Consider the following 27,150-nt stretch of genomic DNA (forward strand, 5'->3'; position numbering starts at 1 on the left):
AATAAGCTTCAGGCTGGTGTGCAACAATGTTAAAATTGGTTTGACTTTGGATAAGGACCTCAATAAATTACACAATGTCAATGGGACAATATTTTCATGTTGCACATCTTTTAGTTGTCTCATTAATGCTTTAAATATTTCTATATTCATTTCTACAATTTATAGTTGGTTTGAGGTTTTTAAGTAATTTACATTTGGAGCTATGGACCTTTTAAAATATTGTCTCATACATTGTGTAATTTACTGATTGTCCCTAACTAGCCCCATAGGGATATCAAATGTGAAACCAAATTGATCATGGGCATTAATATCAGGTCCCACTGAAAACTGTTATGGTACCCTTCAATCCGTAAAAAAAAATCCTATCACAAATCTCAGTTTTGGACGAGACTGACTACAACATTTGTCTATTTACACCTTGTTGTCCATTTTGACACTAGAATAAATGTTTCTGACTCATATCGACGCCACGTAGGCCATTTTCAAAATGAGAAGTTGCTTCTTAGGGGTAGTCCACAATGCTATATCAACTGATTTTTTAAACTTTTTTTTGTCTCGTGTTTAATTTATACAACAACAATCCGACCTTTGTTTAGCATTATCTAGTCCAAATATGGTATGATTCCACTATTTGTATCGTTTGAATTTCTTTCAATGGGGGACTTTTATTTTGAAGGCGAACAGCAAATTAGGTACAAACTCCGCCATGATTCTTTGGAAAAAGCCTATGGAGAAATTAAGGGTTTATGGATAAACCCCGAAAATAAGATCTGTGGTAAACACGGGCTTAGGAGATCTTATACACTTTAGTCTATGAGATCATCTTCATCAGCCAACGTCACTTTTGGTACATTTTGAAGCATTTATGTAATAGAATAAGTACATATCGCACATAAATGCTTCATAATTCATAAAGGTCATGTTAACTGACTGATATTATCTCATAGAACAAAAGGTATAAGATCTCCAAAGCCTGTGAGCGACTGCATTTCCTGATTTATTGTCGTTTTAGATTTAGTTCATTAAGAAATGCTTCCAGCCATGACTGAATTCAAAAGTGAGTTGGTTTCGGGGTGTGGTTTGATGTGGGTGTCTCTTGTGTATTCTCAGGTAGGGAGAGCCAAAATGTTTAGACAATAAGCTTCAGCCGGTTGGTGTGCAACAATGTCAAAATTGGTTTGACTTTGGAAAGGGACCTCAATAAATTCCACAATGTAAATGGGACAATATTTTCATGTTGCGCATCTTTTAGTTGTCTCATTAATGCTTTTTATTTTTTATTTAATGCATGTATTATATCTTTGTACTCCCTGACGAAGGCCATGCAGCCGAAACGGGTCAGAGTTTTTAAACTTTGTTTCCACTGAACATGCCACACAAATGAAGGCATTTTAATTAATTATATTAAAGAGTGCCTTGTTCCTCCTTTTCGTTTGATGACCAATTTACCACTTTTTCCAAAGAGCACCTTCTGTCTAGCAAAATCTACTATTGTGTACCTTAGCAGTGCTTGCTTCCCTTCGTTTTTGTTTACATATACATATTGTAATTTGTAACATATCAAAATAGATGATGGACATCAACAAATGAATACATACCATACGAAATGTAACACACCATGCCAATTGGAGTGTCCCAGATTTACATTTACAGTGAGGGATTCAACTAATCTGGCCAGGGCCCAGGGTAGGCGTGTTTTGCACTCAGTAAAGGTTGATTGTATTAGTTTTGGAACCGGACTGCCTCTGCCTCCCAGGCGTGAGCCAGGTGCCCTGTTCAAAGCCCGTGGCGAAATCGTCTTAATTATGTAGGTGGAGTAATGAGTAGAAATCTGTGTTTTTAACATGCCTTTATCTGCCTTCCCAATGAAACCTAGTTTAAAAACTTAAACATTTTATGGAAAAGAGATGTTGTATGTTTCTTGATGATACACCATGCTGTCTTGTCGACATGACCGAGAGGCACAGATTACTGTTCGATTTGGGAGGGCGCTCACTGCTTTTGCCCGTTCACATCACCGGCGATAGATCGGTGCCCTGCATATCAGTAGAATCAAATCCGCCCTATGTTACGTCTACCCCTGATTCCAGGTTGGCCAACGGTCCTCTACATTGTGCTCTGATCGTCCAATCAAAAGAAGCCGGATGTAGGATGTGCTTAACTCAGCGTTTTTCATTGGCCAAGAAGACAAGCCAAGGCTTTGGATGGATTCATCAGCACATTGCACACGTGATATGTGCGCGCTGGTCCTGATTAGCTGATAAACAGCTGATGAACATGGCAAGGACACAGTTTAAAGGACAGACGAGAGGAAGGAATACTGAGTAGAAATAACCACAATGGAACATACAAACTATTTTTAGGGCGCGACCGATTGTTTATTATCGTCCCGCAGTAGTCTGTGACCTTGGGATTTTGACAGATTTAGCTTAGAACCGGCGATTTGGAATTCTACATATCCTTCATATACCGAATTTCATTTAGCTAAGGTCGAGCCCATTTAGCGATGGATTTTATATTGAGCGGGGCAGCTGCCTGCGGAGCTTGCCTGTTCACTAACCCGCTGGAGGTTGTCAAAACTCGGATGCAATTACAAGGCGAGCTCAAAAGCCGGGGGACCTACCAGATTTACTACCGCAACGTTTTCCACGCTTTTTACACTATCGGCAAAGTAGATGGACTCGCTGGTTTACAGAAAGGGTTGGTACCGGGACTTGTCTATCAGTTTTTCATGAATGGAGTGAGGCTTGGATCGTATTCAATAATTGAGTCATCTGGATACATCCACACGGACGGGAGGGTTAGTGCTGCTAAAACCACAGTAGCAGGGGCTGCCGCTGGAGTAGTGGGGGCAGTGATGGGAAGTCCCATCTACTTGGTGAGTATTGCGCATGCCCCGCATCATGGATTATCATTTGTGTGTTTACATTGATGGCTAGTGAGTGACCGTATACAGGCGCATTTGAACGTCTGCCCTGTAGTTTTTAATGCTGAAAACATCCCCCATATCAGCATGACGCTGTCAGTGGTGTAGCCTCCAGACCAGCGGTTCCAAACCTTTTTCCCTTCCGGCGTCCACCAAATCACCGTCAAAAGCTCTTGAGGACCACCACTCGCGGAGTCGCAGTCTTTTAGCTTGCTGGTCTAATTTGGTCAATTTTATGTAACAGATTAAAGGATTATTATTGTTTTTATATTATTATTATTAAATACACAATTTTAATTTGAAGTATTGTAAAATTGCTTATTACCATTAATACTCCCATCTGTTTAAAAAAAAAAGAGAGAAAATTAAGTAAAATAGTAAAAATGATTAAAATCGCGGACCACCTGCACCCACAGCGCTAGACTTGAGGACAGTTGGTGAGATGAGTGAAGGCTTGACATTCCTGTTTCCATCACTCAGGTGAAGACTCACATTCAGAGTCAGGCCACTTCCTCTATAGCTGTTGGACATCAGTATCAACATCAGGTAAAGTCTAGTCCTCCATCAATCAAATAAATCATGTTTGTCAAATGTTCATATGCATTGCAACTACTGTACTTGCCCCTTCCATCCATTTCTACATCTTACTCCTCCATCTGTCCTTATACCTTTCCATCTCTCACCCCTTCTACCACTCCATCCTTCCCTCTCTCTCAGGGGATGGTCCATGCTCTGGCAGCGATCCACAAGCAGCATGGTATCCTAGGCCTGTGGAGGGGCTCCAGTGCAGCTGTACCCAGGGTCAGCGTGGGGTCAGCTGCTCAACTCTACTCCTTCGCTGCCTCCAAGGAGCTTGTCGTTGACCTACAGGTTAGGACGGGTTGTTAAGATAATTCTCTTGGGACAGACTGTTAACATATCCTAAATTGAGTAGCTGTCCAGCAAGCAGGCAAGATTTGGTCCTGTGATGCCAAGATTTGTGTGGTAGTACACTCTAAAAATTAGGGGATCAACTGGCGTTCTTCTAAGATCCTCGAAGAACCCTTGAGGTTCTTGGCAATGAAAAACAGCCCCAAAAGGTTATTCGAAGAACGTCTTAGGAGGTGGGTTCATCGAGGAACCCCCATTGTTGCTGGAGTTCTTCGGGGGAACTTCGCAACTGAAAACGCTCGTGCCAAGTTTGAATGTGACAAAAGTTTAAAAAGGTAAGTTGGGTTGATGTTTGGCTCTGAATATGTATCGAAAAAGTTTATATAAAATACCAATGAATGACGAAGACAATTATGGTCTTCTGTGAATAGCTTCCTTAATGTTACTATACAGTGAGGGGGAAAAAGTATTCGATCCCCTGCTGATTTTGTACATTTGCCCACTGACAAAGAAATTCAGTCTATCATTTTTATGGTAGGTTTGTTTGAACAGTGAGACAGAATAACAACAAAAAAATCCAGAAAAACACATGTCAAAAAATGTTATAAAATGATTTTCATTTTAATGAGGGAAATAAGTATTTGACCCCTCTGCAAAACATGACTTAGTACTTGGTGGCAAAACCCTTGTTGGCAATCAGAGGTCAGACGTTTCTTGTAGTTGGCCACCAGGTTTGCACACATCTCAGGAGAGATTTTGTCCCACTCCTCTTTGCAGATCTTCTCCAAGTCATTAAGGTTTCGAGGCTGACGTTTAGCAACTTGAACCTTCAGCTCCCTCCACAGATTTTCTATGGGATTAAGGTCTGGCGACTGGCTAGGCCACTCCAGGACCTTAATGTGCTTCTTCTTGAGCCACTCCTTTGTTGCCTTGGCCTTGTGTTTTGGGTCATTGTCATGCTGGAATACCCAGCCACGACCCATTTTCAATGACCTGGCTGAGGGAAGGAGGTTCTCACCCAAGATTTGACAGTACATGGCCCCGTCCATCGTCCCTTTGATGCGGTGAAGTTGTCCTGTCCCCTTAGCAGAAAAACACCCCCAAAGCATAATGTTTCCACCTCCATGTTTGACGGTGGGGATGGTGTTCTTGGGGTCATAGGCAGCATTCCTCCTCCTCCAAACACGTTGAGTTGATGCCAAAGAGCTCCATTTGTTCTCATCTGACCACAACACTTTCACCCAGTTGTCCTCTGAATCATTCAGATGTTCATTGGCAAACTTCAGACGGGCATGTATATGTGCTTTCTTGAGCAGGCTGACCTTGCGGGCGCTGCAGGATTTCAGTCCTTCACGGCGTAGTGTGTTACCAATTGTTTTCTTGGTGACTATGGTCCCAGCTGCCTTGAGATCATTGACAAGATCCTCCCGTGTAGTTCTGGGCTGATTCCTCACCGTTCTCATGATCAATGCAATTCCACGAGGTGAGATCTTGCATGGAGCCCCAGGCCGAGGGAGATTGACAGTTCTTTTGTGTTTCTTCCATTTGCGAATTTTCGCACCAACTGTTGTCACCTTCTCACCAAGCTGCTTGGCGATGGTCTTGTAGCCCATTCCAGCCTTGTGTAGGTCTACAATATTGTCCCTGACATCCTTGGAGAGCTCTTTGGTCTTGGCCATGGTGGAGAGTTTGGAATCTGATTGCTTCTGTGGACAGGTGTCTTTTATACAGGTAACAAACTGAGATTAGGAGCACTCCCTTTAAGAGTGTGCTCCTAATCTCGGCTCGTTACCTGTATAAAAGACACCTGGGAGCCAGAAATCTTTCTGATTGAGAGGGGGTCAAATACTTATTTCCTTAATTAAAAAGCAAATCAATTTATAACATTTTTGACGTGTTTTTTTGTTATTCTGTCTCACTGTTCAAATAAACCTACCATTTAAAATTATAGACTGATCCTTTCTTTGTCAGTGGGCAAACGTACAAAATCAGCAGGGATCAAATAATTTTTTCCCTCACTGTAGCTGTCACGCTAGTTAGCTATAGTTCAGAAGAATTAACTTGAATATTAGAAAGCCGGGTTTGACAGTTGGCGTTGTATGAGCTACTGTACCGTTAGGACATAGCTAACTGGGCAGGACTAGGCTTGTATTATTTCCTGAACTATATTCTGTCCAATATTGTATATCGTTTCCATAAAGCCAACATGGCTTTACACTCATTAACGTAAGTTTCCAATCTAGAGCAGTTCTAACTTTTTTTTTTTTGTGAGCATGAACAACATAACATTAGCTTCGTTGACATAACATTGCTAGCTAGCCAACTAAGGATGTTGACTTGTCCAGACGAGATGTTACAATGAACTGAATCGGTCAATGGAGGGCTTCCTCTTTATATAGCCTGCTACAGCATGCAGTACTATTATGAACTCACAAGGGGATGGTAGCTTAGATGGTAGCTACAGATTGGATTCAAATGCATAATGTAATACAGTGACTAGCTCTTTTGTATAAATGCATGCCCTTCAGAATCCAAACACAGTATTGCCACGCAGCAAAATGTTGCGTATAATCTTTCAAGTCAGCCTGATAAAATATTGAACAATTTGTGTACAAAGATGGCTTGAAATTTGATATTAGGCCTGTATGGCAGTACTTTTACAGTATTGGCTAGTGCTTTCTCCAATATGTTCTTCTATTTTGCATTACATTTTATGTCGATGCCATTTCTTTCAATATTAATTTTATATATATATATAACACACACAGTTGAAGTTTACATACACCTTAGCCAAATACATTTAAACTCAGTTTTTCACAATTCCTAACATTTAATCCTAGTAAAAATTCCCTGTTTTAGGTCAGTTAGGATCACCACTTATTTTAAGAATGTGAAATGTCAGAATAATGGTAGAGAATTATTTATTTCAGCTTTTATTTCTTTTATCACATTCCCAGTGGGTCAAAAGTTTACATGCACTCAATTAGTATTTGGTAGTATTGCCTTAAACAATTTAAACTTGGGTCAAATGTTTCTGGTAGCCTTCCACAAGCTTCCCAAAATAAGTTGGGTGATTTTTGGCCCATTCCACTTGACAGAGCTGGTGTAACTGAGTCAGGTTTGTAGGCCTCCTTGCTTGCACATGCTTTCTGAGTTCTGCCCACAAATTTGCTATGGGATTGAGGTCAGGGCTTTGTGATGGCCACTCTAATACCTTGACTTTGCTGTCCTTAAGCCATTTTGCCATAACTTTGGAAGTATGCTTGGGGTCATTGTACATTTGGAAGACCCATTTGCGACCAAGCTTTAACTTCCTGACTGACGTCTTGATGTTGCTTCAATATATCCACATAATTTTCTTTCCTCATGATGCCATCTATTTTGAAGTGCACCAGTCCATCCTGCAGCAAAGCACCCCCACAACATGATGCTGCCACCCCTGTGCTTCACGGTTGGGATGGTGTTCTTCGGCTTGCAAGCTTCCCCCTTTTTCCTCCAAACATAACGATGGTCATTATGGCCAAATGGTTCTATTTTTGTTTAATCAGACCAGAGGACATTTCTCCAAAAAGTATCATCGTTGTCCCCATGTGCAGTTGCAAACTGTAGTCTGGCTTTTTTTTATGGCGGTTTTGAAGCAGTGGCTTCTTCTTGCTGAGCGGCCTTTCAGGTTATGTCGATATAGGACTCGTTTTACTGTGGATATACACTGCTCAAAAAATTAAAGGGAACACTTAAACAACACATCCTAGATCTGAAAGAAAGAATAATCTTATTAAATACTTTTTTTTTTACATAGTTGAATGTGCTGACAACAAAATCACACAAAAATAATCAATGGAAATCCAATTTATCAACCCATGGAGGTCTGGATTTGGAGTCAGACTCAAAATTAAAGTGGAAAACCACACTACAGGCTGATCCAACTTTGATGTAATGTCCTTAAAACAAGTCACAATGAGGCTCAGTAGTGTGTGTGTGGCCTCCACGTGCCTGTATGACCTCCCTACAACGCATGGGCATGCTCCTGATGAGGTGGCGGATGGTCTCCTGAGGGATCTCCTCCCAGACCTGGACTAAAGCATCCGCCAACTCCTGGACAGTCTGTGGTGCAACGTGGCATTGGTGGATGGAGCGAGACATGATGTGCTCAATTGGATTCAGGTCTGGGGAACGGGCGGGTCAGTCCATAGCATCAATGCCTTCCTCTTACAGGAACTGCTGACGCACTCCAGCCACATGAGGTCTAGCATTGTCTTGCATTAGGAGGAACCCAGGGCCAACCGCACCAGCATATGGTCTCACAAGGGGTCTGAGGATCTCATCTCGGTACCTAATGGCAGTCAGGCTACCTCTGGCGAGCACATGGAGGGCTGTGCGGCCCCCCAAAGAAATGCCACCCCACACCATGACTGACCAACCGCCAAACCGGTCATGCTGGAGGATGTTGCAGGCAGCAGAACGTTCTCCACGGCATCTCCAGACTCTGTCACGTGCTCACTGTGAACCTGCTTTCATCTGTGAAGAGCACAGGGTGCCAGTGGCGAATTTGCCAATCTTGGTGTTCTCTGGAAAATGCCAAACGTCCTGTACGGTGTTGGGCTGTAAGCACAACCCCCACCTGTGGACGTCGGGCCCTCATACCACCCTCATGGAGTCTGTTTCTGATTGTTTGAGCAGACACATGCACATTTGTGGCTTGCTGGAGGTCATTTTGCAAGGCTCTGGCAGTGCTTCTCCTGCTCCTCCTTGCACAAAGGCGGAGGTAGCGGTCCTGCTGCTGGGTTGTTGCCCTCCTACGGCCTCCTCCACGTCTCCTGATGTACTGGCCTGTCTCCTGGTAGCGCCTCCATGCTCTGGACAGTACGCTGACAGACACAGCAAACCTTCTTGCCACAGCTCGCATTGATGTGCCATCCTGGATGAGCTGCACTACCTGAGCCACTTGTGTGGGTTGTAGACTCCGTCTCATGCTACCACTAGAGTGAAAGCACCGCCAGCATTCAAAAGTGACCAAACATCAGCCAGGAAACATAGGAACTGAGAAGTGGTCTGTGGTCCCCACCTGCAGAACCACTCCTTTATTGGGGGTGTCTTGCTAATTGCCTATAATTTCCACCTGTTGTCTATTCCATTTGCACAACAGCATGTGAAATGTATTGTCAATCAGTGTTGCTTCCTAAGTGGACAGTTTGATTTCACAGTGTGATTGACTTGGAGTTACATTGTGTTGTTTAAGTGTTCCCTTTATTTTTTTGAGCAGTGTAGATACTTTTGGACCTGTTTCCTCCAGCATCTTCACAAGGTCCTTTGCTGTTGTTCTGGGATTGATTTGCACTTTTCTCACAAAGTACGTTCATCTCTAGGAGACGGAAAGCGTCTCCTACCTGAGAGGTATGACGGCTGTGTGGTCCCATGGTGTATATACTTGCGTACTATTGTTTGTACAGATGAACGTGGTACCTTCAGGCGTTTGGAAATTGCTCCCAAGGATGAACCAGACTTGTGGAGGTCTACAATTTTTCTTCTGAGGTCTTGGCTGATGTCTTTTGATTTTTTCCCATGATGTCAAGCAAAGAGGCACAGAGTTTGAAGGTAGGCCTTGAAATACATCCACACGTACACCTCCAATTGACTCAAATGATGTCATGGCTTTAGAAGCTTCTGATAGGCTAATTGACATCATTTTCTGGAATTTCCCAGCTGTTTAAAGGCTCAGTCAACTTAACGTATGTAAACTTCTGACCCACTGGAATTGTCATACAGTGAAATAATCTGTCTGTAAACAATTGTTGGAAAAATGACTTGTGTCATGCACAAAGTAGATGTCCTAACCGACTTGCCAAAACTATAGTTTAACAAGAAATGTGTGGAGTGGTTGAAAAACGAGTTTTAATGACTCCAACCTAAGTGTATGTAAACTTCCGACTTCAACTGTTCTTTGACACATTTTCTCTTCCTTTGAAATTCTTATAGAACAGAACATGGACACAATGCAATTGGGATCAAGAAGAAGGTAAGGATGTGTTGTAGGACAGCTGCATTTGAAGTGTACATTTAACCTACATAGCAGTCAAAACAAACTGAAATCTATTAGCATACACATGTGTGCAAATGATCTTCTCAAAAATGAATCAAATCCATGGAAAGAAAATTATCGGACTCCGTAAGGCTAGTGGCAAAATGATAGCAGAGTTAGAGGTGAGGCAGGGGTGAGGACATCATCCTGCTATTTCGACAGTCCCTGAAGGACAATACAGAAGAGGCACACGGGTATTTGCTCTTATTCCTTCCCTTTCTCTAATGTAGCCATACATTAAAAATAGGTATTTTGTAATAAGATTAGCTAATGTAGTAAGATCATTGCTTTACTAGGACTCGAGAACACAGCTCTTGCCCTACTTCTTCAATGAGGACCCGAGTGGCCTTTATGTCTGTGACGAGGTATGCCTATGCACAAATAATATTTTCTTCATAAACATAAGTGTGCATGCTTATAAAACACTACAGCTGAACATTTATGTTCTTTGATAATTGTATGCGTATTAATCTTTTCTTTCTTTTGTTGACACAGATTTCACCGCTCCCCACTCCTTTACTGCACATCAGCGGAAATCCATTTTACCATGAGTGAAATCGTGCTGGTCTTTGCTGGGACTTGAGGCTCTGCTAGGGCTGTATTTTTTTTTATATTTGTTTTTCAGTAGCATTTCCCAAAAATGTCAAAACACTTATGTTCTTACGTTACTGTGTTCTGGGAATGAGAGAAGTTGGGGGGAAGTTACAAGGGCTGGCCTTAAAGATGGCAAACTTCCTAACATAACTAAGTGGTTGTTGGACACACACTTAAGCAACAAAAAAAATCAGTATTTAGCATCAAGTCTACAATATTGTTAGTTTACCTATGATTCATTTTTAATGTGTTTATAGTAAAAAAATTGTAATGACAAACTCTATACAAAGTAAATGTATTATTATGGTCTGACATATCTGCAGAAATGTTGTAATTTTGTTATGTGTTTTGTAAATATTAATTCACATTTGCGGTGCCACTAAATAAACAATTATTTAAATCAATATTGTCTATTATTAAAATATTGTACGCTGAGTTAAAATAAACCCCAAAGGTTCTTTGAGGAACCATTATAAGGGTTTTTTCAAAGAATTTATTCAGTTTCAATTTGAAGATCCCCTAAAGGATACTCCAGGAACCTTTACCGTTTAGAGTGCAGGAGAAATGCAGGCACACAGTCTACAGGTTCAAAAGAAGAGCAAAGACAACTAGCTGTTTGTGTCAGGGATGAAGAGGGAATCTATCAGGGAACCGGAGGGGTGAAAGGACCAATATTTAATTGTTGCCTGTGTAACCGGTGTGAAATGCCTCGCTAGTTAGCGGGGTATGCGATAATGGTATTTCAATCGGTGACGTCACTTGCTCTGAGACCTTGAAGTAGTTGTTTCACTTGCTCTGCAAGGGCCGCTGCTTTTGTGGAGCGATGTGTAACGATGCTTCATGGGATGTTGATGTGTGTAGAGGGTCCCTGGTTTGAGGAGAGGGACAGAAGAAACACTGTTACACCTGTTAAATCTAATTTAAGAGCGATAAGTAGGCATGAACCAATATCTTTGTCTCTGTTGGCCTATTCCATCATTAGGCCTATGCCCCATGAATGTTGGTAGTTTTTGTTGACAATACAAACTCCACACCAAAGTCAATTTATAACACAGATGTTAGTTGTTTTATATCATAGAGGACAGAGGTATTTGGGCAGTTCCATGATAACGGAATTACTCAGAATTTTCACTTTAAAATGTATGCCAAACAAAAACCATTGATTTCAACTTGTAGCAAACCATACAAGGACTACGTTGAAAAATGTACACAGAAAATGTCACAAAAACACATTTACTGGAAGAACTGTGCAGATGCAAAGATTGGTGACAGAATTACAGTAAAATCTCTTTTGCGACCACGTTTTCCGAAAACTCGTTACACTCGTACCCGTATGCGGGTTGAAAATGACAGATTTTCCCACTGATAAGCGCCTAGACTGGAACGCAGTGGCTGTACAGTAACACGCTATAAATGATGTCAGAGCTCCGGTCTCCGCTTCACAGCGCAGTATGGGTTTTGAATGACAGCCTTTCGGAATTTGAGCACCGCACGCAACAAGAAGTTGCCCCCATCCCTCCCACTAAATTAGGACACTTTTTTTGTTGTCTGAGTGAGCGAAATGCTGAAAATTAAGAGGACTGTATGTATTTTGAAAGATGAGACGTTGAGGATTATAATACATGTCATACAAGCAAGCCAAACAGCTGTGAGGCCAAATGTGTGCTTCACATATCCATATCATAAAACTCAGGTCCTAAAAAAAGCTACTTATAGTTAATTACTCTTCTTTGAGTCATAAAAATGCATAGAAATTACTTAGGAACTGTGCACACTTTGTGTGTGTGGTCACCTGGAGATACTAGTTAGTCCCAGGTTATTTTTTTATCATGTTACTGAATATATCCAGAGTATTTTCTGATTTCATTATCAACAAATGTGGTGAAAAGTACAGTGAATCTAAAATGCACATAAAATCAACAGTGTAATGTTTGGATTCAGAATTACAGTGCATTCGGAAAGTATTCAGACCTCATTACTTTTCCACATTTTTGTTACGTTACAGCCTTATTCTAAAATGGATTAAATAGATTTCCCCCCCTACACACAGTAATGACAAAGCAAAAACAGGTCTTTAGAGATTTTAGCAAATTTATTACAAATAAAAAAAACAGAAATATCACATTTACATAAGAATTCAGACCCTTAACTCAGTACTTTGTTGAAGCACCTTTGGCAGCGATTACAGCATCGAGTCTTCTTGGGTATGCTTGAAGAATTCTAAAAAGACTAATGTACAAATGTTGTACAATCCAGGTGTGCAAAGCTCTTAGACTTACCCAGAAAGACTCACAGCTGTAATCACTGCCAAAGATGATTCTAACATGTATTGACTCAGGGGTGTGAATACTTGTGTAAATGAGATTTCTGTATTTAATTTTCAATAAATTTGATTACATTTCTAAAAACATGTTTTCACTTTGTCATTCTGGGGTATTTCCTTTAAGGTGCTCGAAAGCTTTTTACTGTCATTCTTCATATATGTTATATTTGTTTCATAGTACGGTTTCTTGATTTTTTGTTTAGTTTAGTCACATGATTTCTCGATTTACAGTACATTTCATGATTAGCTGTCCAGCCAGACTTATTTGCCATTCCTTTTGCCTCATCTCTCTCAACCATAACATTTTTTAATTCCTCATCAATCCATGGGGATTTAACAGTTTTTACAGTATGTACTGTATATATGCCCTAGTTTCAAAAAATGTTGGCCTCTTAGCTTTCATTTGAAACCTATGAACTTCACATGTTGGTGCTCATGGGTTCTTTTAGATGGAAATTTGTCATTTCCCATTGTGCCCATTTGTAAATGCTGTACTTAATGTACTACAACCGTATGGTTACCACAGCAGTGCTCTGTATTTGGTAGGGTGTTCTCTGTTCATTTTGGGACATTTGACACCATTTATAATATTTCACCAGTTACATGGTGTTTATGTAACTCTGTTTGGTGGGGAAGAAATGACTAGCTATGTCATTATTCAGCTCCATCTAAACTAAATTGTTAACAGAAGTTTAATGTTACAGAAGAACACTGCATCGATCTAATTTGTTTATTATTTTAGTCATATCAAATGATCTGCTATGTTAACAGCTGGATACCGGCTGTCTGACTATTAAGGAATGGTTCCATAGACTAAAAGGCACTTACAGTAGAGATTTTCCAGTGTCTGGGACACATCCTATAAGTTATTTTCGGGAAACCAGCTCTAAGCATACTTCACTAAGTTACCCTTTTCTCTCTCCCCCCGCCAGGTGTTCCCAGAGGGCAGCTGGCTGGTGGCTCTGTGTGCAGGGATGATCAGCAGTGTGGTGGTGGTGGCAGCCATGACACCCTTTGACGTGGTCAGCACACGGCTCTACAACCAACCTGTGGATCATACAGGCAAGGTCAGTGGTTTACTTTACATGGTCCTTCCTGTGTGGCTCAGTTGGTAAGAGCATGACGCTAGCAACACCAAGGTCCTGGGTTCTATTCCCGCAGTGATCACATGCACATACTAAAAATGTATGCTTTCACTGTGCTGCCAAGTGGCTCTGAAAAAAGTGTGTGTTGAGCAAAATATGAAGATTAACATTCCTGCAGGTCTAGAGTATTGGTAAAAGGGACCCAAGTGACCCACATAATGTAATTGTACTACTTTCTAACATGGCTCTGAAAACTGACTGGATATACTCTAATTTCCAGGGAGAGCTCTATAAAGGTTTTGGGGACTGCTTCTCGAAGACACTGAAGATGGAGGGTGTGACAGGGCTCTACAAAGGCCTGGGTGCATCCTACTTCCGTCTGGGGCCACACACCATCCTGTCTCTACTGTTCTGGGACGAACTGAGGAAGCTCTGGCAGCAGCACAGATAGTAGCCGGCAGGCAGGGCAAGCTCTACTCTGCCAGCAACACAGATAGTATCAGGAAAGGGAGACCCTGGCCGTGTTCCAGGCCATCTGCAAAGCAGTTGCGCTGCATAAATTAACCCAATGATTGCCACATCATCTACATTGCGGTCGGGCATCAGAATTATACTTTTTTGTATGGTTTTTTTGTATCTTTTTCTCAAACAATAACAACCATACATAAACAAAAGACAAACAGACACATTTCATCAAACATAAATGGCATCACACCTACTCAGGCCCACGTGTTCCCACCGCAAACATACGCATCACGTATGTCTCAACCACACTCTCCTTCATCCCCTGGAACATTCCAGTGCTTGTAGCACTCTGCCATATGGCCTCAAATTGCACTCTTCTATTTTTATCCGTAGCCCACACCTTTTGAATATTTACATAATACATTTGATTCATCCACTGTCATAGTGATGGAGGATAATTTGATTTCCAGTTTTTGAGGAGAAGTTTTTTTCAAAATCATTGACGAGAAAACTATGGTTCACCCGATTTGAGTATCTCACCGCACCCTAATATGCCACGTCTTGAAATATGCAGATAGACAAATTAAAAGTAAACTTACATTGTAAAACTTCTCACAGCCAACTGTCTAACTCCGCCCATAACTTTTGGACTTAGCACTCCCAGAAGGCATGGATTATTAAATCCATGTTAGTTTTACACTTGAGACATGACTCTGCTGTTGTGCTGTAGAATCTGGGAATTTTGTCTCTTGTATAATAAATTCTATAAATTAGTTTATACTGGATTAAGCGTACATTTTCGTTAACTGTAATTTTGTTAGCCATGTTCCAACACTCCATATTGTGCCAGGCATCAGAATTCAATGCGGTTACTGACATCCAGGAGTTGGGATGTGGTGCGTGACTGCAATCTAGGTGGCCCTGAACATGGATGCAGTCAGGTATAAAGATAAAGACTCATTAAGCCACAGGTCAGTTCACAGGTTAATTGATCCTTCATTTAATGAGTTTGTAGCCTGATCCCAGATCTGTTTGTTCAGTCTTGCCAACTCCTATGGTCATTGACTATACAGCGTAAACAGATCTGGGACCAGGCTTATGCATTTGGTCTTGAGATATAGGTAAATAGCAGAGGAGTTTACTTCTGTGTGTAAACTTTTTTTTTAAAGTAGAGCAAAGGTCTTTGTTCTACACTCCAATAAGAATCTAATTCAAACTGGTTTCTGATCTTGGAAGCACAGTGAGGTAACAATAGGCTGCTGTGGTTGCTGACACGTTGTGGTATGCAGCAGAATAGTTTATCCATCCAATAAGAATAGGAAGATGTTTCTGAGTCAGAATAATTCCTCATTCTTCTGCAGAATGTTCACCACAAGCTTGTACTAATGATAACGTCCTTACCTCATCAAGTTACTGACTGCTGTGAATTTATGTAGCTTGAGTACTAGGAAAACTCTACTACACAATTTAATCTACAGAGAATTAGAACATCTACAGATTAGGCAAGACTTCTTCAAAGGTACATGAACAATCTCAGCACAGTATTAATATAGAAAGCTTCGAGCTTCAGAGTAGATTTAATGATTTACAAACCCATCGCAACAATTGTTTTCACACATTTAATATAAATTTACAGCAGAAATTAGACATGAGTTTATTTTTATAAAGTATAGTGGGATTTGTTCATACCGCTTGCCTTACTGTAAAATTGCTCTCTGGATGTATAGCTTACTGCTACTATTGATTCTAAGGTTGACTAATATTGTACATTGGGTCTGCTTACTTGACACAGCTGGGTTATTTAATTGCTGTACATCCATTACAGACATTTTGATTCATTTTGATCTCTCTAATGAATGTATTAATTCATGTTTAGATTCTTGTGTAGATCCAATCTCTGAAGGATATTTATTTACTAACATGTGATTCTGATTGGTTTGTTACACAGCCATATGCAGTGCCATGTAATGTAATTTTGTAGGATGCAAAACAGCCCCCCTCCAAAAAAAAATAAAAAATAATAATACTTGTAATTGCTGTCAAATGGAAATGAATATTTCCTTTTCAAGGGTAGCAGATAAACATGGGTTGTTTTCCATTGCCAAGGAGATGACAAGTGAAGGAAATGGCAAAGTGAAAAGGTTGCAACTTCACTGATTTTCAGTTTATAGTGAATGCTCAGACTTCGGATTAAAATTGAACAAAAATAGTAACGCAACATGCAACAATTTCAAAGATTTGACTGAGTTACAGGTCATATAAGGAAATCGGTCAATTTAAATACATTCATTAGGCCCTAATCTATGGATTTCACATGACTGGAACTACAGATAGAAAAGGTAGGGGCGTGGGTCAGAAAACCAGTCAGTATCTGGTGTGACTACCATTTGCCCCATGCAGAGCGACACATCTCCTTCACATAGAGTTGATCAGGCTGTTGATTGTGGCCTGTGGAATTTTGTTCCACCACTCTTCAATGGCTGTGCGAACTTGCAGGATATTGGCGGAAACTGGAACATGCTGTCGTACACATCGATCCAGAGCATCCCAAACATGCGCAATGGGTGACATGTTTGGTGAGTATGCAGGCAATGGAAGAACTGTGACATTTTCAGCTTCCAGGAATTGTGTACAGATCCTTGTGACACGGGGCAGTGCATTATCATGCTAAAACATGAGGTGACGGAGGTGGATGAATGGCATGACAATGGGTCTCAGGATCTCGTCACGGTATCTCTGTGAATTCAAATTGCCATCGATAAAATGCAATTGTGTTTGTTGTACGTAGCTTATGCCTGCCCATAATGTAACCCCACCGCCACCATGGGCACCCTGTTCACAACATTGACATCAGCAAACTGCTCGCCAACATGACTCTATACACGCGGTCTGACATCTGCCCGGTAGAGTTGAAACCGGGATTCATCCGTCAAGAGCCCACTTCTCCAGCGGCCCACTGAAGTCAGTTACAACGCCGAACTGCAGTCAGGTCAAGACCCTGGGGAGGACGACGTATGCAGCATGCACAAACTGAGTTTGTGCAGAAATTCTTTGGTTGCGCAAACCCAGTTTCATCAGCTGTCTGGGTGACTTGTCTCAGACCATCCCGCAGAAGCTGGATGTGGAGGTCCTGGGTTGGCGTGGCGAGGCCGGTTGGACGTACTGTAAAATTCTCTAAAACTACATTAGAGGCAGCTTATGGTAGAGAAATTAACAGTCAGTTCTCTGGCAACTGCTCTGGTGGACATTCCTGCAGTCAGCGTGCCAATTGCACACTCCCTCAAAACTAGAGACAATCTGTGCCAGTGTTGTGTGACAAAACTGCACATTTTAGAATGGCCTTTTGTCCCCAGCACAAGGTGCAGCTGTGTAATGCTAATGCTGTTTAATCAGCTTCTTGATATGCCACACCTGTCAGGTGGATGGATTATCTTGGCATAGGAGAAATGCTCACTAACGGGGTTGTAAACAAATTTGTGCACAAAATTTGAGAGATAAGATTGTGCATATGGAACATTAATGGGATCTTTTATTTCAGCTCATGAAACATGGGACCAACACTTTACATGTTGCGTTTATATTTTTGTTTAGTATAATATCAGCATAAGCTAAGTTCATACAATTTAAGTAAACACAAATGATACCATGAGAAGACAACCAAAACCAAAGCGCAATCTTGAGTGGTTTTTACTGTGACCAGTGACTTGCATATTACATTATGTCCGTCTGAGAGTACAAAAAGATTGGAGATGAGTGTAATGGCAATGTCTGTTGAAGCGGTGTGGCGGGCTGGACCTGAAGCCCTCTTCTATCCAAACACGCCTGGGTCGTGTAGTCTGAGAGACTGCAGTAAACGCTGGAAGTCCTGTAGCGTCCATGGATCCATGTCCTCCTGCTGCTCTCCTCCCATCCCCACTGCACTGCTGCTGCCAGGGCTGGGAGGCCAGAGAGGAGAGGGGGACGGGAGAGGTTAGGGAAAAGGAGTAGCGCTTAACAGGCAGCTTAGGAAAACGTGGTAATACCATGGCAATAGCATCTGTAACAAGTTATAGTAGTTAATGAAAACATTGATACCCTGTTTTCAGTTTCATTTATATTAATATAAAGTAGTACCTTTAGCCTAGATTATGCTCTACCTATGCTTTATCCATATATGACAAAAATAAAATAAAAAATATATATATATTTAACGTCTTCTATTTCACAAAACACCAGGGATAGACAGGAGTCCCCTATGGGCACTGTTCAAAAGTAGTGCACTATATAGGGAATACGGTGCCACTTGGGACAAACACCCTGTGTAACCTCACCTTATGCTGAGGGGGTCGTTGAAGGTCACCAGAACATCCGTAGAGAACTGTGGTAGTCGGAACAGGCCAAGGTGAATGGTCACTGTATTTTTGGCCTGGAGGAAGGAACGCAACAAAATAAGATACAATTCTAAAGGATCCAGAGCTGGAACAGTTCAAATAGAGTTTACCAACAGTTGAGGTGAATGCCATAAACCTCCACATGGTTTCAGACTATATAACCGCAATTGACATGACCCTTCTGACTGTGACAAGGAAAAGACTAGCACTTGTGCATTTCCTGAAAAGACTAGGCTATAAATCCTCTTGAGCATAGGACACATGACTACCAAGGTGAATGGGAATTACTGTTTGTGCAAAGGGTTGTGAATTGACACGTGAGGCTGCAGGTGAGATTGTCAGAGGTCACAGTGCACTTACTTTCCCTTTCAGAAAAACAAGGTTACGATTTTACTAAGAATAAATATATTTTCAAAACTAAGAAAGAAACAGACAGACGTACTTCCTCATTGAACTTGGACACACACTGTGTTCCAGTGAGCAGAAAGGCAGAGCTGCACTCCTCCAGGGAGAGGTCTGACTTGGGCAAGGCCACCACAGTCCTGACCTCTGATGTCCCTGGGGCCGATGCCTTGTTGCTCCCTGCTACATCCTCAAAGTGGTACCTAAAGGTCAAAGGTTACGTTAAGAAAGGGGAGGCTGAGCAGTGAGCACTTCCTATTGCAATGCTTGACTTGGACTGAAATATGTGCTGGCATTGTTCATACATAGGTGGAGGAACGCTACAATACTTTTGAGCTAAAATCTATAAAGACGTGCAGGAACTCAAAACCTAGAAAATTTGAGGTGCCAGTACTCAGTTCCTGTGAGCTCCTGCCCAAGTCAATCACTGCAAAAACACACAGGATTCATCCTAAATAGCACTCTTCTACATATAGTGCACAACTTTTGACCACAGCCCTATGAACCTTGGTCAAAAGTAGTGTGCACTATAAAGAGAATAGGGTCCCATTTGGGATGCACTCGCACCACAATTTTGGTGCATACCTGGCAGCGTCTTCATTCTGGACATGGTTTTGTAACTCTAGTAGTTCAACGATGATGCTCTGGTCACTGTGGTCGTGGGCAAAAACCTCCTGGTTGTCTGGAATCTCCCTCAATTCACTGCTCATATACAAGGAGGTGGGGGGGGGTAAATGTGCTCTTGAGACAGTTCAGCTTTCCCTCTGCAGCTGACAGTGTTGACCATAGAAATGTGTTGATCATGATATTTAGTCTCACCTGATGTCTTTGGCACTGTGAGGGATGGTGGCTGACAGGGCTCCTCCAAATAGAGGACGACCCACTGTGGCGTTCTGCATTCTGGAGGAACTAGGGGAAATTAAATAGACAGGGCGCTAAATTAGAGAGAGACTTGTGGGGCGGGCTCATTAGGGAGTTATCAGCATTCTTATTTAGCTCTTCAAAACCCTTATCTGTAGGGTTTTCAGCGGTTAGCTTCGCTTACGGTTGCCTGCTTGTGAACTACAATTCCCGAGGCTGTGTTTTACGAAACGTCAATAATTATTGCTCGTGAAGCAGTTTTTGAAACATATGCTGATATTCCCCTTATCTTTCATATCAGCGAGAAATAATCTTTCGAATAAAAAATATGCACTTACTGCAGCAGTGTTGCACAGATCCATATGCTGTGTTAGCACTTGATCATGACTCTCAGTTCCATTACACTTAAGTCATTGATACATCCATTATTTAGGTACCCGCTATTCAATCACAACATCAGCGAATAAACCACTGGTATTCATTTTTACAGTTAATCAAAACTTGTATCAACCTACCTTTGTTTTTGTAAGCACTTAAGACAACACAAAAACACAACACGAAGGGCTACAAAGCTGCCATTTTTATTGGCGGAAGTAAATACTGAAAACAGAGACGTACAAGCAGAAAAAATCGGTCCCCGCGACGTAATGGCTAGAAAGGTCCTGCCATCTAGCGAACATCGGCTGAACGTCAGCTACATGGTCTAAAATATAAATGTTCTTCGTTTGCAAGTGTTTCTTGAGAAGAAATCACGGTACCCAAAACCAAAGAGACTACAAAAGATAAAGTACATTAAAAAAAGTAGTTAAACTTCATTTTCCTCGTACTTTCTTTATTACATCACAACCCTTCTATTGCGTCACTACAGAATTACATGGCTCAGTCATTGTGACAGCTAACACGCTTTTTTGTTGAGATCAAATCAATCAATTAACCATTTTAACGGAAAGTGACCTTCAACCGAATGAGGTAAGTGAATGGCAAATATCTTCTGAAATCAGTGATGATTATGCAAAAAAAACTCAAATTATGTTTGTCAGATGTTTTTCTACCTCAAAATGGTCTATATCTAGCATAGGTAGATATCATAGGGAGGCATAGGGACACCGCTTTTGACTGATGGAAGAGTCTAACAGACTCAAATGTTAATTTTTGACACAATACAATTTCCCCACTGAAGTTCAGTCTCAGACTCTCATCTATAGGTGTCACATGCAATGACAGACTCTGGTGCTGGATCATCATTGATGACCCTGAGAGGCATTCTGAAGAATTCTCATCCATCTGATGAACCAGAGCTTTTAGTTCACAATCCCGACTGCCCCCTGAGCTGCCAGGTACCACCTTAACCCCTAAAACCACTCTACAACCAGGGATGCTGCTCTGTGGCTGGCTCTGTGCCACTTAACATACATGTGTATTTGGGGTGACGGGGACTGGGACAGCGACGTTTGAGTCAGGCAGAATACAAATTTCAGTTGTTAAAATAGACAAAGTATATATTCTATTCTGTTTCAGTCCCTGTCCCAGCTGCAGTGCCACCTCAGCCTTGGTTCCAACTCAGCATCACTATCCAACCCAAGCATGCCCCTCAAAGGCATCCTCAGGACCAGCATCAGCTCTGGGGTGACGGAAACACAGAAAGATTGTAACAGTTCTAAATTTCGGTGAGGTCCTTTTAATTTGCAGGTCCTTTTTATTTCCCCCTTATTTTATTTCCTCCCTTATTATCCCTCAGTGACGGAGGATGGGTGCATTGCACATTGCTTGGGGTGCATTGCACATTGGTTTACTTACATTTACTAAATTCAATATCAACAAGCTTTTGTTATCCATCTGTTTCATGCCTGAAAGGTTTGATTGAACCTTGTGCACTGTATTTCCACCATTCTTAATAGGCCTAATTATATTCTACTCACCATTCAGCCATCTCCACTGTCCTGAGATATAAAATCAAGAAGATACGAGGAGGTGCGCCATCTAGGTTTTATATCTCTGTGGTCCTTGCCTATGTTTCAGGAAGAGACAGAGATGGGACGAGGGCAACATCCTAGCCACTAGCTGTCACTCCTGGCTGATGCCTGTGTCAGGGAGTAAGGATGTCAAACCTGGGCCTCATCTGTGAGTAGATTAGAATGATGGAGGTATATAGGGAAATTGATATCCATAGTGGACATACTGCCATTGCACCTACAATTCATTGATCAGTCATCTTCAGTGAATTAAGTAAAAAGACAAATCTCAATTTACTGTGGACAATAGACATTTTTCTTCTTCTTCTTCTTCCTCCTCCTCCTCTTCCTTCTCAGGTGTAGTGTCACCATGTTGGATGGAGGTGCAGGCACCAGTACATCAGGAGAACAGATATGTCTGTGTATGAGTAAGAGGTAAGAGGACAGAAAGAACATTGCGTGTTATGCATCAGATATGCTGTATCTGTCTTGATGTACAGTACCAGTCAAACGTTTGGACACAACTACTCATTCCAGGGTTTTTCTTTATTATTTTCTACATTGTAGAATACTAGTGAAGACATCAAAACTATGAAATAACACATATGGAATCATGTAGAAACCAAAAAAGTGTTAAACAAATCTAAATATATTTTATATTTGAGATTCTTCAAAGTAGCCACCCTTTATCTTGATGACAGCTTTGCACACTCGTAGCATTCTCTCAACCAGCTTCATGAGGTAGTCATCTGGAATGCATTTCAATTAACAGGTGTGCCTTGTTAAAAGTGAATTTGAATTTGTGGAATTTCTTTCCTTCTTAATGCGTTTGAGCCAATCAGTTGTGTTGTGACAAGGTAGGGGGGTATACAGAAGAGAGCCCTATTTGGTAAAAGATCAAGTCCATATTATACCAATTTGTAAGTCGCTCTGGATAAGAGCGTCCGCTAAATGACTTAAATGTAAATGTAAATGTAAATATGGCAAGAACAACTCAAATAAGCAAGGAGAAACGACAGTCCATTATTACTTCAAGACATGAAGGTCAGTCAATGCGGAACATTTCAAGGACTTTGAAAGTTTCTTCAAGTGCAGTCGCAAAAACCAACAAGCGCTTTGATGAAACGGGCTCTCATGAGGACCGCCACACGAAAGGAAGATCCAGAGTTACCTCTGCTGCAGAGGATAAGTTCATTATACTTAACTGACCTCAGATTGCAGCCCAGATAAATGTTTCACAGAGTTCAAGTAACAGACACATCTCAACATCAACTGTTCAGAGGAGACTGTGTGAATCAGGCATTCATGGTCGAATTGCTGCAAAGAAACCACTACTAAAGGACAACAATAATAAAGAAGAGACTTGGTTGGGCCAAGAAACACGAGCAATGAACATTAGACCAGTGGAAATCTGATATTTTTGGTTACAACCACTCTGTCTTTGTGAGACGTAGAGTAGGTGAACAGATTATCTCCGAATGTGTGGTTCTCACCGTGAAGCATGGAGGAGGAGGTGTGTGGTGTGGGGATGCTTTACTGGTAACACTGTCAGTGATTTATTTAGAAGGCACACTTAACCAGCATGGCTACCACAGCATTCTGCAGCGATACGCCATCTCATCTGGTTTGCGCTTAGTGGGATTATTATTTGTTTTTTTGTAAAGGATAATGACCCAAAACACACATCCAGGCTGTGTAAGGACTATTTGAAGAAGGAGAGTGATGGACTGCTGCATCAGATGGCCTGGCCTCCACAATCTCCCGACCTGGTTTTGGAAGAGTTGGAACACAGAGTGAAGGAAAATCAGCCAACAAGTGCTCAGCATATGTGGTAACTACTTCAAGACTGTTAGAAAAGCATTCCCGGTGAAGCTGGTTGAGAGAATGCCAAGAGTGTGCAAAGCTGTCATCAAGGCAAGGGGTGGCTACTTTGAAGAATCTAAATTCTAAAATATATTTTGATTTGAATATCACTTTTTTGGTTACGACATGATTCCATGTGTTATCTCATAGTTTTGATGTCTTCACTTTTATTCTACAATGTAGAAAATAGTAAAAATTAAGAAAAACCCCTTGAATGAGTAGTTGTGTCCAAACTTTTGACTGGTACTGTATGTCAAACACAGTCAGGCAAAGTGTCCCTTCATTGCAATGGGGAATTACATTGATTGGAGAACACCTAAGATGCCATGCCTCCACTAATAGCATCAGGCTTTGTCTAAAACTCAAAAAAAACAATCATATCCACATGGTTGATTGGTTTATTATTCCTTATCTGACCTAATATTATTTCTCAGGAAGAAGAGCCAGAGCTGGAATGAGATGAGTATTATGGCTACTCAGCCTCCCTTCACAGACAACCCTTGGATGAAGGCAGATGATGGGTTCACTGCCTCTGTGGCATGGTAACTGTTGGCCTATTTACTAGGTGCAAATGCAAGTGAAAGGGTATCATTGGCATAGACCATTCTGTGTCCATCTCCCTCTCTCCCTCTCTCTCCCTCTCCCTCTAATGACCTATCTTGTGTGTTTCTGTCCTCTCCTTTAGGCAGTCCCTGTCCCTCAGGGACGATGCAGGACCCAGCCACAGCACTACCAGCACCTCTTACAGCCAGCCTCCGTGGTCTCCTCTGAAGCCTGGGAAGAAGTGAGAACACGAAGACAAATATATTCAGGCACAAACACATATAGACGTTATCAGTACCCTATGCTATAAGGCCCAAGATGATTGTGTGATTTTACGGGAAACTCTTATTCAGTATGTCTTTCAGTTTCTTACTGACTACGCTTCAACTTAATACATTTTTGCCTTTAGTTCATCGGCCTCAAATCAGTATCCAAACCGAAACCAATTAGATCAACCTAAGGACACCTCACAACACGGGATGATGGGCCCGTCAAAGCAGGCAACAGAGGCAAAGTCTTTGGCCACAGAGGAGAGTGCAGACATAGATCTCTACAGTGAGTAGATAAAAAAAGCACACAATTACAGTACTCCACGGTATTGAATAATCACCCCCAAATGCATCCTGCCTGTGCATTGAGTAGAGGTTGAAAGCTAAGAGCATTGTGGTTCTATTTTATCTGCTGCCTTCTCACCTGACAATCACCTTGTTGAATTCATTCATGCATTGATTGATTGATTGATTCATTCTCACAGTGAGACCCAGCTTTGAGCAGCTGAGGAAAGCCCACTTCAGAGAAGACAAAGAGGTGCTCCTGGCTCGGAGATCCATAGTCGAAGATGACGATGAGGATGACGATACGGAGAATGCGGATTACATCGTCCCCAAGCTAAACTATTGCAGCTTCACCGCCAGTGGTGGGGGATACGCAGCACCGATGAGCAAGCGGACACAGACAGGTGAGTTGCACACATGATATGACACTGTAATGAACATGATATGAGACTTGCTATTATCTACACTGCAGTCTACTGCACACATACATCATGGTTAGTCACAAACTGTCATCATGAGGGATTATGTTCGTTCTTAGAAAGAACTAAAAGGAGGAACTGAATGAATAACAAGCTCTCCTTTTATCTTCAGTAGATATGGCGAAGAAGAAGACAACTCCCTCGGATAAGTGATGAGTGGGTGTCTGTGTCTTGGCCACTGTCTCTGCGCCATCACCATCACCATGCTTATGTTTCACCCCACCTGTATGAGTCAAGGTGTACAGTACCGATGTGTTACTACATCAATAGACTTGTAATAAATGCACACCTCAAAACGTTATTCTCTTGTTGTCGTTTTTTATTACTATCCCAGTCAGGATTTTAATTTAACCAATGACTTCCTTGAAAGTTGATCATCCCTTCTGTTAACACCAGAGGGTACTGTGGAGACACTGCCAAGTCCTAACCTTAGTGTAGTCAGTCATTTTGTGACTAAATAGGTGTTGGAAATAGAGATACAATCTCTTGATATCACCTCTTTACTTTTGAAGTGCTTTTTTCTGACTCAGAGTTTCAGACAGCTTCTGCATCCACATGTCTATGCATGTCAATAGACAGTACCACCTGCTGTGGTTAGCTTAGGCATGTGTGTTCAGGCAGGGAAGCTACAGACAATGAGGAGGAACCCCCCAAACTTATATGGAGAGCTCAACAACCTCAATTTAAAGCTGCAATATGTAACTTTTCGGGTGACCTGATCAAATTCACATAGAAATGAGAGTTATAGATCTGTCATTCTCATTGAAGCAAGTCTAAGAAACGGTAGATCTGTTCTATGTACAGTATTTCTATGCTTTCGGTTCTTAAATTTTGTTTTTGCGTCTTTAACTTTCGGTTTTGTACACCAGCTAAAAATACAATATTTTTGGTTATGGAAAATATATTTTACAGTGGTTTAGATGGTACAATAATTCTCGTTACACAATGACCTCTTATTTACTCACCTAAACTGAAATTAGGCAAACTATTAAAATTTTAGCAACCAGGAAAAGGCGGAGGGGTTTCTGCATATTGCACCTTTTAAAAGGAGTATTAGTCATTACAACTTCCAAAAAAAGACGAGTTACTGTTTAAAACACCTTATTGCACGTACAGTGCATTCAGAAAGTATTCAGACCCCTTGAATTATTCAAAAAAGTTATTCTAAAATTGATTACATTGGTTATTTTTTTCTCATCAATCTACACACAATACCCCATAACGACAAAGCAAAAACAGGTAAAACATTTATAAAAAAGACAAAATTGAAATATCACATTTACATAAGTATTCAGGCACTTTACTCAGTACTTTGTTGAAGGACATTTGGCAGCAATTATAGCCTCGAGTCTTCTTCAATATGACGCTACAAGCTTGGCACACCTGTATAGTTTCTCCTATTCTTCTCTGCAGATCCTCTCAAGCTCTGTGAGATTGGATGGGGTGCGTCACTGCACAGCTATTTTCAGGTCTCTCCAGAGATGTTAGATTGGGTTCATGTCCGGGCTCTGGCTGGGCCACTCAAGGACATTCAGAGACTTGTCCCGAAGCCACTCCTGCATTATCTTGGCTGTGTGCTTAGGGTCGTTGTCCTGTCGGAAGGTAAACCTTCGCCCCAATCTGAGGTCCTGAGTGCTCTGGAGCAGGTTTTCATCAAGGATCTCTCTGTACTTTGTTCCGTTCATCTTTACCTCGATCCGGACTAGTCTTCCAATCCCTGCTGCTGAAAAACACCCCAACAGCATGATGCTGCCACCACCATGCTTCATAGGGATAGTGCCAGG

At 41.5% G+C, this 27,150-nt stretch overlaps 3 protein-coding genes and 1 long non-coding RNA gene across 8 annotated transcripts; 3 read left to right on the forward strand and 1 right to left on the reverse strand.

Moving 5' to 3' along the window:
• The first annotated feature begins 2,212 nt into the window (after positions 1 to 2,212).
• slc25a35 (solute carrier family 25 member 35) lies at positions 2,213 to 16,375 on the forward strand. The gene is made up of 5 exons (XM_014195892.2): positions 2,213 to 2,878; positions 3,407 to 3,472; positions 3,644 to 3,796; positions 13,725 to 13,859; positions 14,158 to 16,375. The coding sequence occupies exons 1-5, from the start codon at positions 2,507 to 2,509 to the stop codon at positions 14,326 to 14,328; spliced, it is 897 nt and encodes a 298-aa protein (XP_014051367.1). The 5' UTR covers positions 2,213 to 2,506; the 3' UTR covers positions 14,329 to 16,375.
• On the forward strand, positions 9,819 to 10,481 carry LOC123742446 (uncharacterized). The gene is made up of 2 exons (XR_006769605.1): positions 9,819 to 10,240; positions 10,371 to 10,481. It is a non-coding gene; the product is annotated as an uncharacterized lncRNA (long non-coding RNA).
• Positions 16,376 to 17,853: 1,478 nt separating the features above from the next.
• rangrf (RAN guanine nucleotide release factor) lies at positions 17,854 to 20,610 on the reverse strand. 2 transcript variants are annotated; one of them, XM_014195894.2, is made up of 7 exons: positions 20,491 to 20,509; positions 20,314 to 20,379; positions 19,934 to 20,023; positions 19,700 to 19,816; positions 19,155 to 19,317; positions 18,653 to 18,747; positions 17,854 to 18,277 (listed from the first exon to the last, which is right to left on the reverse strand). In XM_014195894.2, the coding sequence occupies exons 3-7, from the start codon at positions 20,011 to 20,013 to the stop codon at positions 18,151 to 18,153; spliced, it is 582 nt and encodes a 193-aa protein (XP_014051369.1). In that variant the 5' UTR covers positions 20,014 to 20,023; positions 20,314 to 20,379; positions 20,491 to 20,509; the 3' UTR covers positions 17,854 to 18,150. The 2 variants fall into 2 exon arrangements, with proteins under 2 accessions (XP_014051369.1, XP_014051368.1); XM_014195893.2 differs by lacking the exon at positions 20,314 to 20,379 and having other exon boundaries at positions 20,491 to 20,610.
• LOC106603000 (uncharacterized) lies at positions 20,386 to 25,667 on the forward strand. 4 transcript variants are annotated; one of them, XM_045716868.1, is made up of 10 exons: positions 20,386 to 20,944; positions 21,181 to 21,312; positions 21,494 to 21,642; positions 21,995 to 22,096; positions 22,285 to 22,362; positions 24,225 to 24,332; positions 24,476 to 24,574; positions 24,743 to 24,888; positions 25,088 to 25,291; positions 25,482 to 25,667. In XM_045716868.1, exons 2-10 carry the CDS (start codon positions 21,193 to 21,195, stop codon positions 25,517 to 25,519), a joined length of 1,044 nt encoding a protein of 347 aa, XP_045572824.1. In that variant the 5' UTR covers positions 20,386 to 20,944; positions 21,181 to 21,192; the 3' UTR covers positions 25,520 to 25,667. The 4 variants fall into 4 exon arrangements, with proteins under 4 accessions (XP_045572824.1, XP_014051577.1, XP_014051575.1 ...); XM_014196102.2 differs by having other exon boundaries at positions 21,200 to 21,312; positions 25,479 to 25,667; XM_014196100.2 differs by having other exon boundaries at positions 20,388 to 20,944; positions 25,479 to 25,667.
• The last annotated feature ends 1,483 nt before the right edge of the window (positions 25,668 to 27,150 follow it).

The sequence above is a fragment of the Salmo salar genome, chromosome ssa04 (assembly GCF_905237065.1).
Source record: "Salmo salar chromosome ssa04, Ssal_v3.1, whole genome shotgun sequence".
Taxonomy (NCBI): domain Eukaryota; kingdom Metazoa; phylum Chordata; class Actinopteri; order Salmoniformes; family Salmonidae; genus Salmo; species Salmo salar.

What these genes read in the sequence shown, in the direction of transcription:
- slc25a35 (XM_014195892.2), top strand. Translation starts at nt 2,507, where the DNA reads ATGGATTTTATATTGAGCGGGGCAGCTGCCTGCGGAGCTTGCCTGTTC. An exon ending in TGGGAAGTCCCATCTACTTG is followed by an intron (nt 2,879 to 3,406) that starts GTGAGTATTGCG and finishes TCCATCACTCAG; the next exon opens with GTGAAGACTCACATTCAGAG. An exon ending in CTGTGGATCATACAGGCAAG is followed by an intron (nt 13,860 to 14,157) that starts GTCAGTGGTTTA and finishes TCTAATTTCCAG; the next exon opens with GGAGAGCTCTATAAAGGTTT.
- rangrf (XM_014195893.2), bottom strand. Translation starts at nt 20,013, where the DNA reads ATGCAGAACGCCACAGTGGGTCGTCCTCTATTTGGAGGAGCCCTGTCA. An exon ending in CACAGTGCCAAAGACATCAG is followed by an intron (nt 19,817 to 19,933) that starts GTGAGACTAAAT and finishes GTATATGAGCAG; the next exon opens with TGAATTGAGGGAGATTCCAG. An exon ending in AACGACCCCCTCAGCATAAG is followed by an intron (nt 18,278 to 18,652) that starts GTGAGGTTACAC and finishes CTGGCCTCCCAG; the next exon opens with CCCTGGCAGCAGCAGTGCAG.
- LOC106603000 (XM_014196100.2), top strand. Translation starts at nt 21,193, where the DNA reads ATGACAGACTCTGGTGCTGGATCATCATTGATGACCCTGAGAGGCATT. An exon ending in GTCAAACCTGGGCCTCATCT is followed by an intron (nt 22,097 to 22,284) that starts GTGAGTAGATTA and finishes CTTCCTTCTCAG; the next exon opens with GTGTAGTGTCACCATGTTGG. An exon ending in GAGCAAGCGGACACAGACAG is followed by an intron (nt 25,292 to 25,478) that starts GTGAGTTGCACA and finishes TTTTATCTTCAG; the next exon opens with TAGATATGGCGAAGAAGAAG.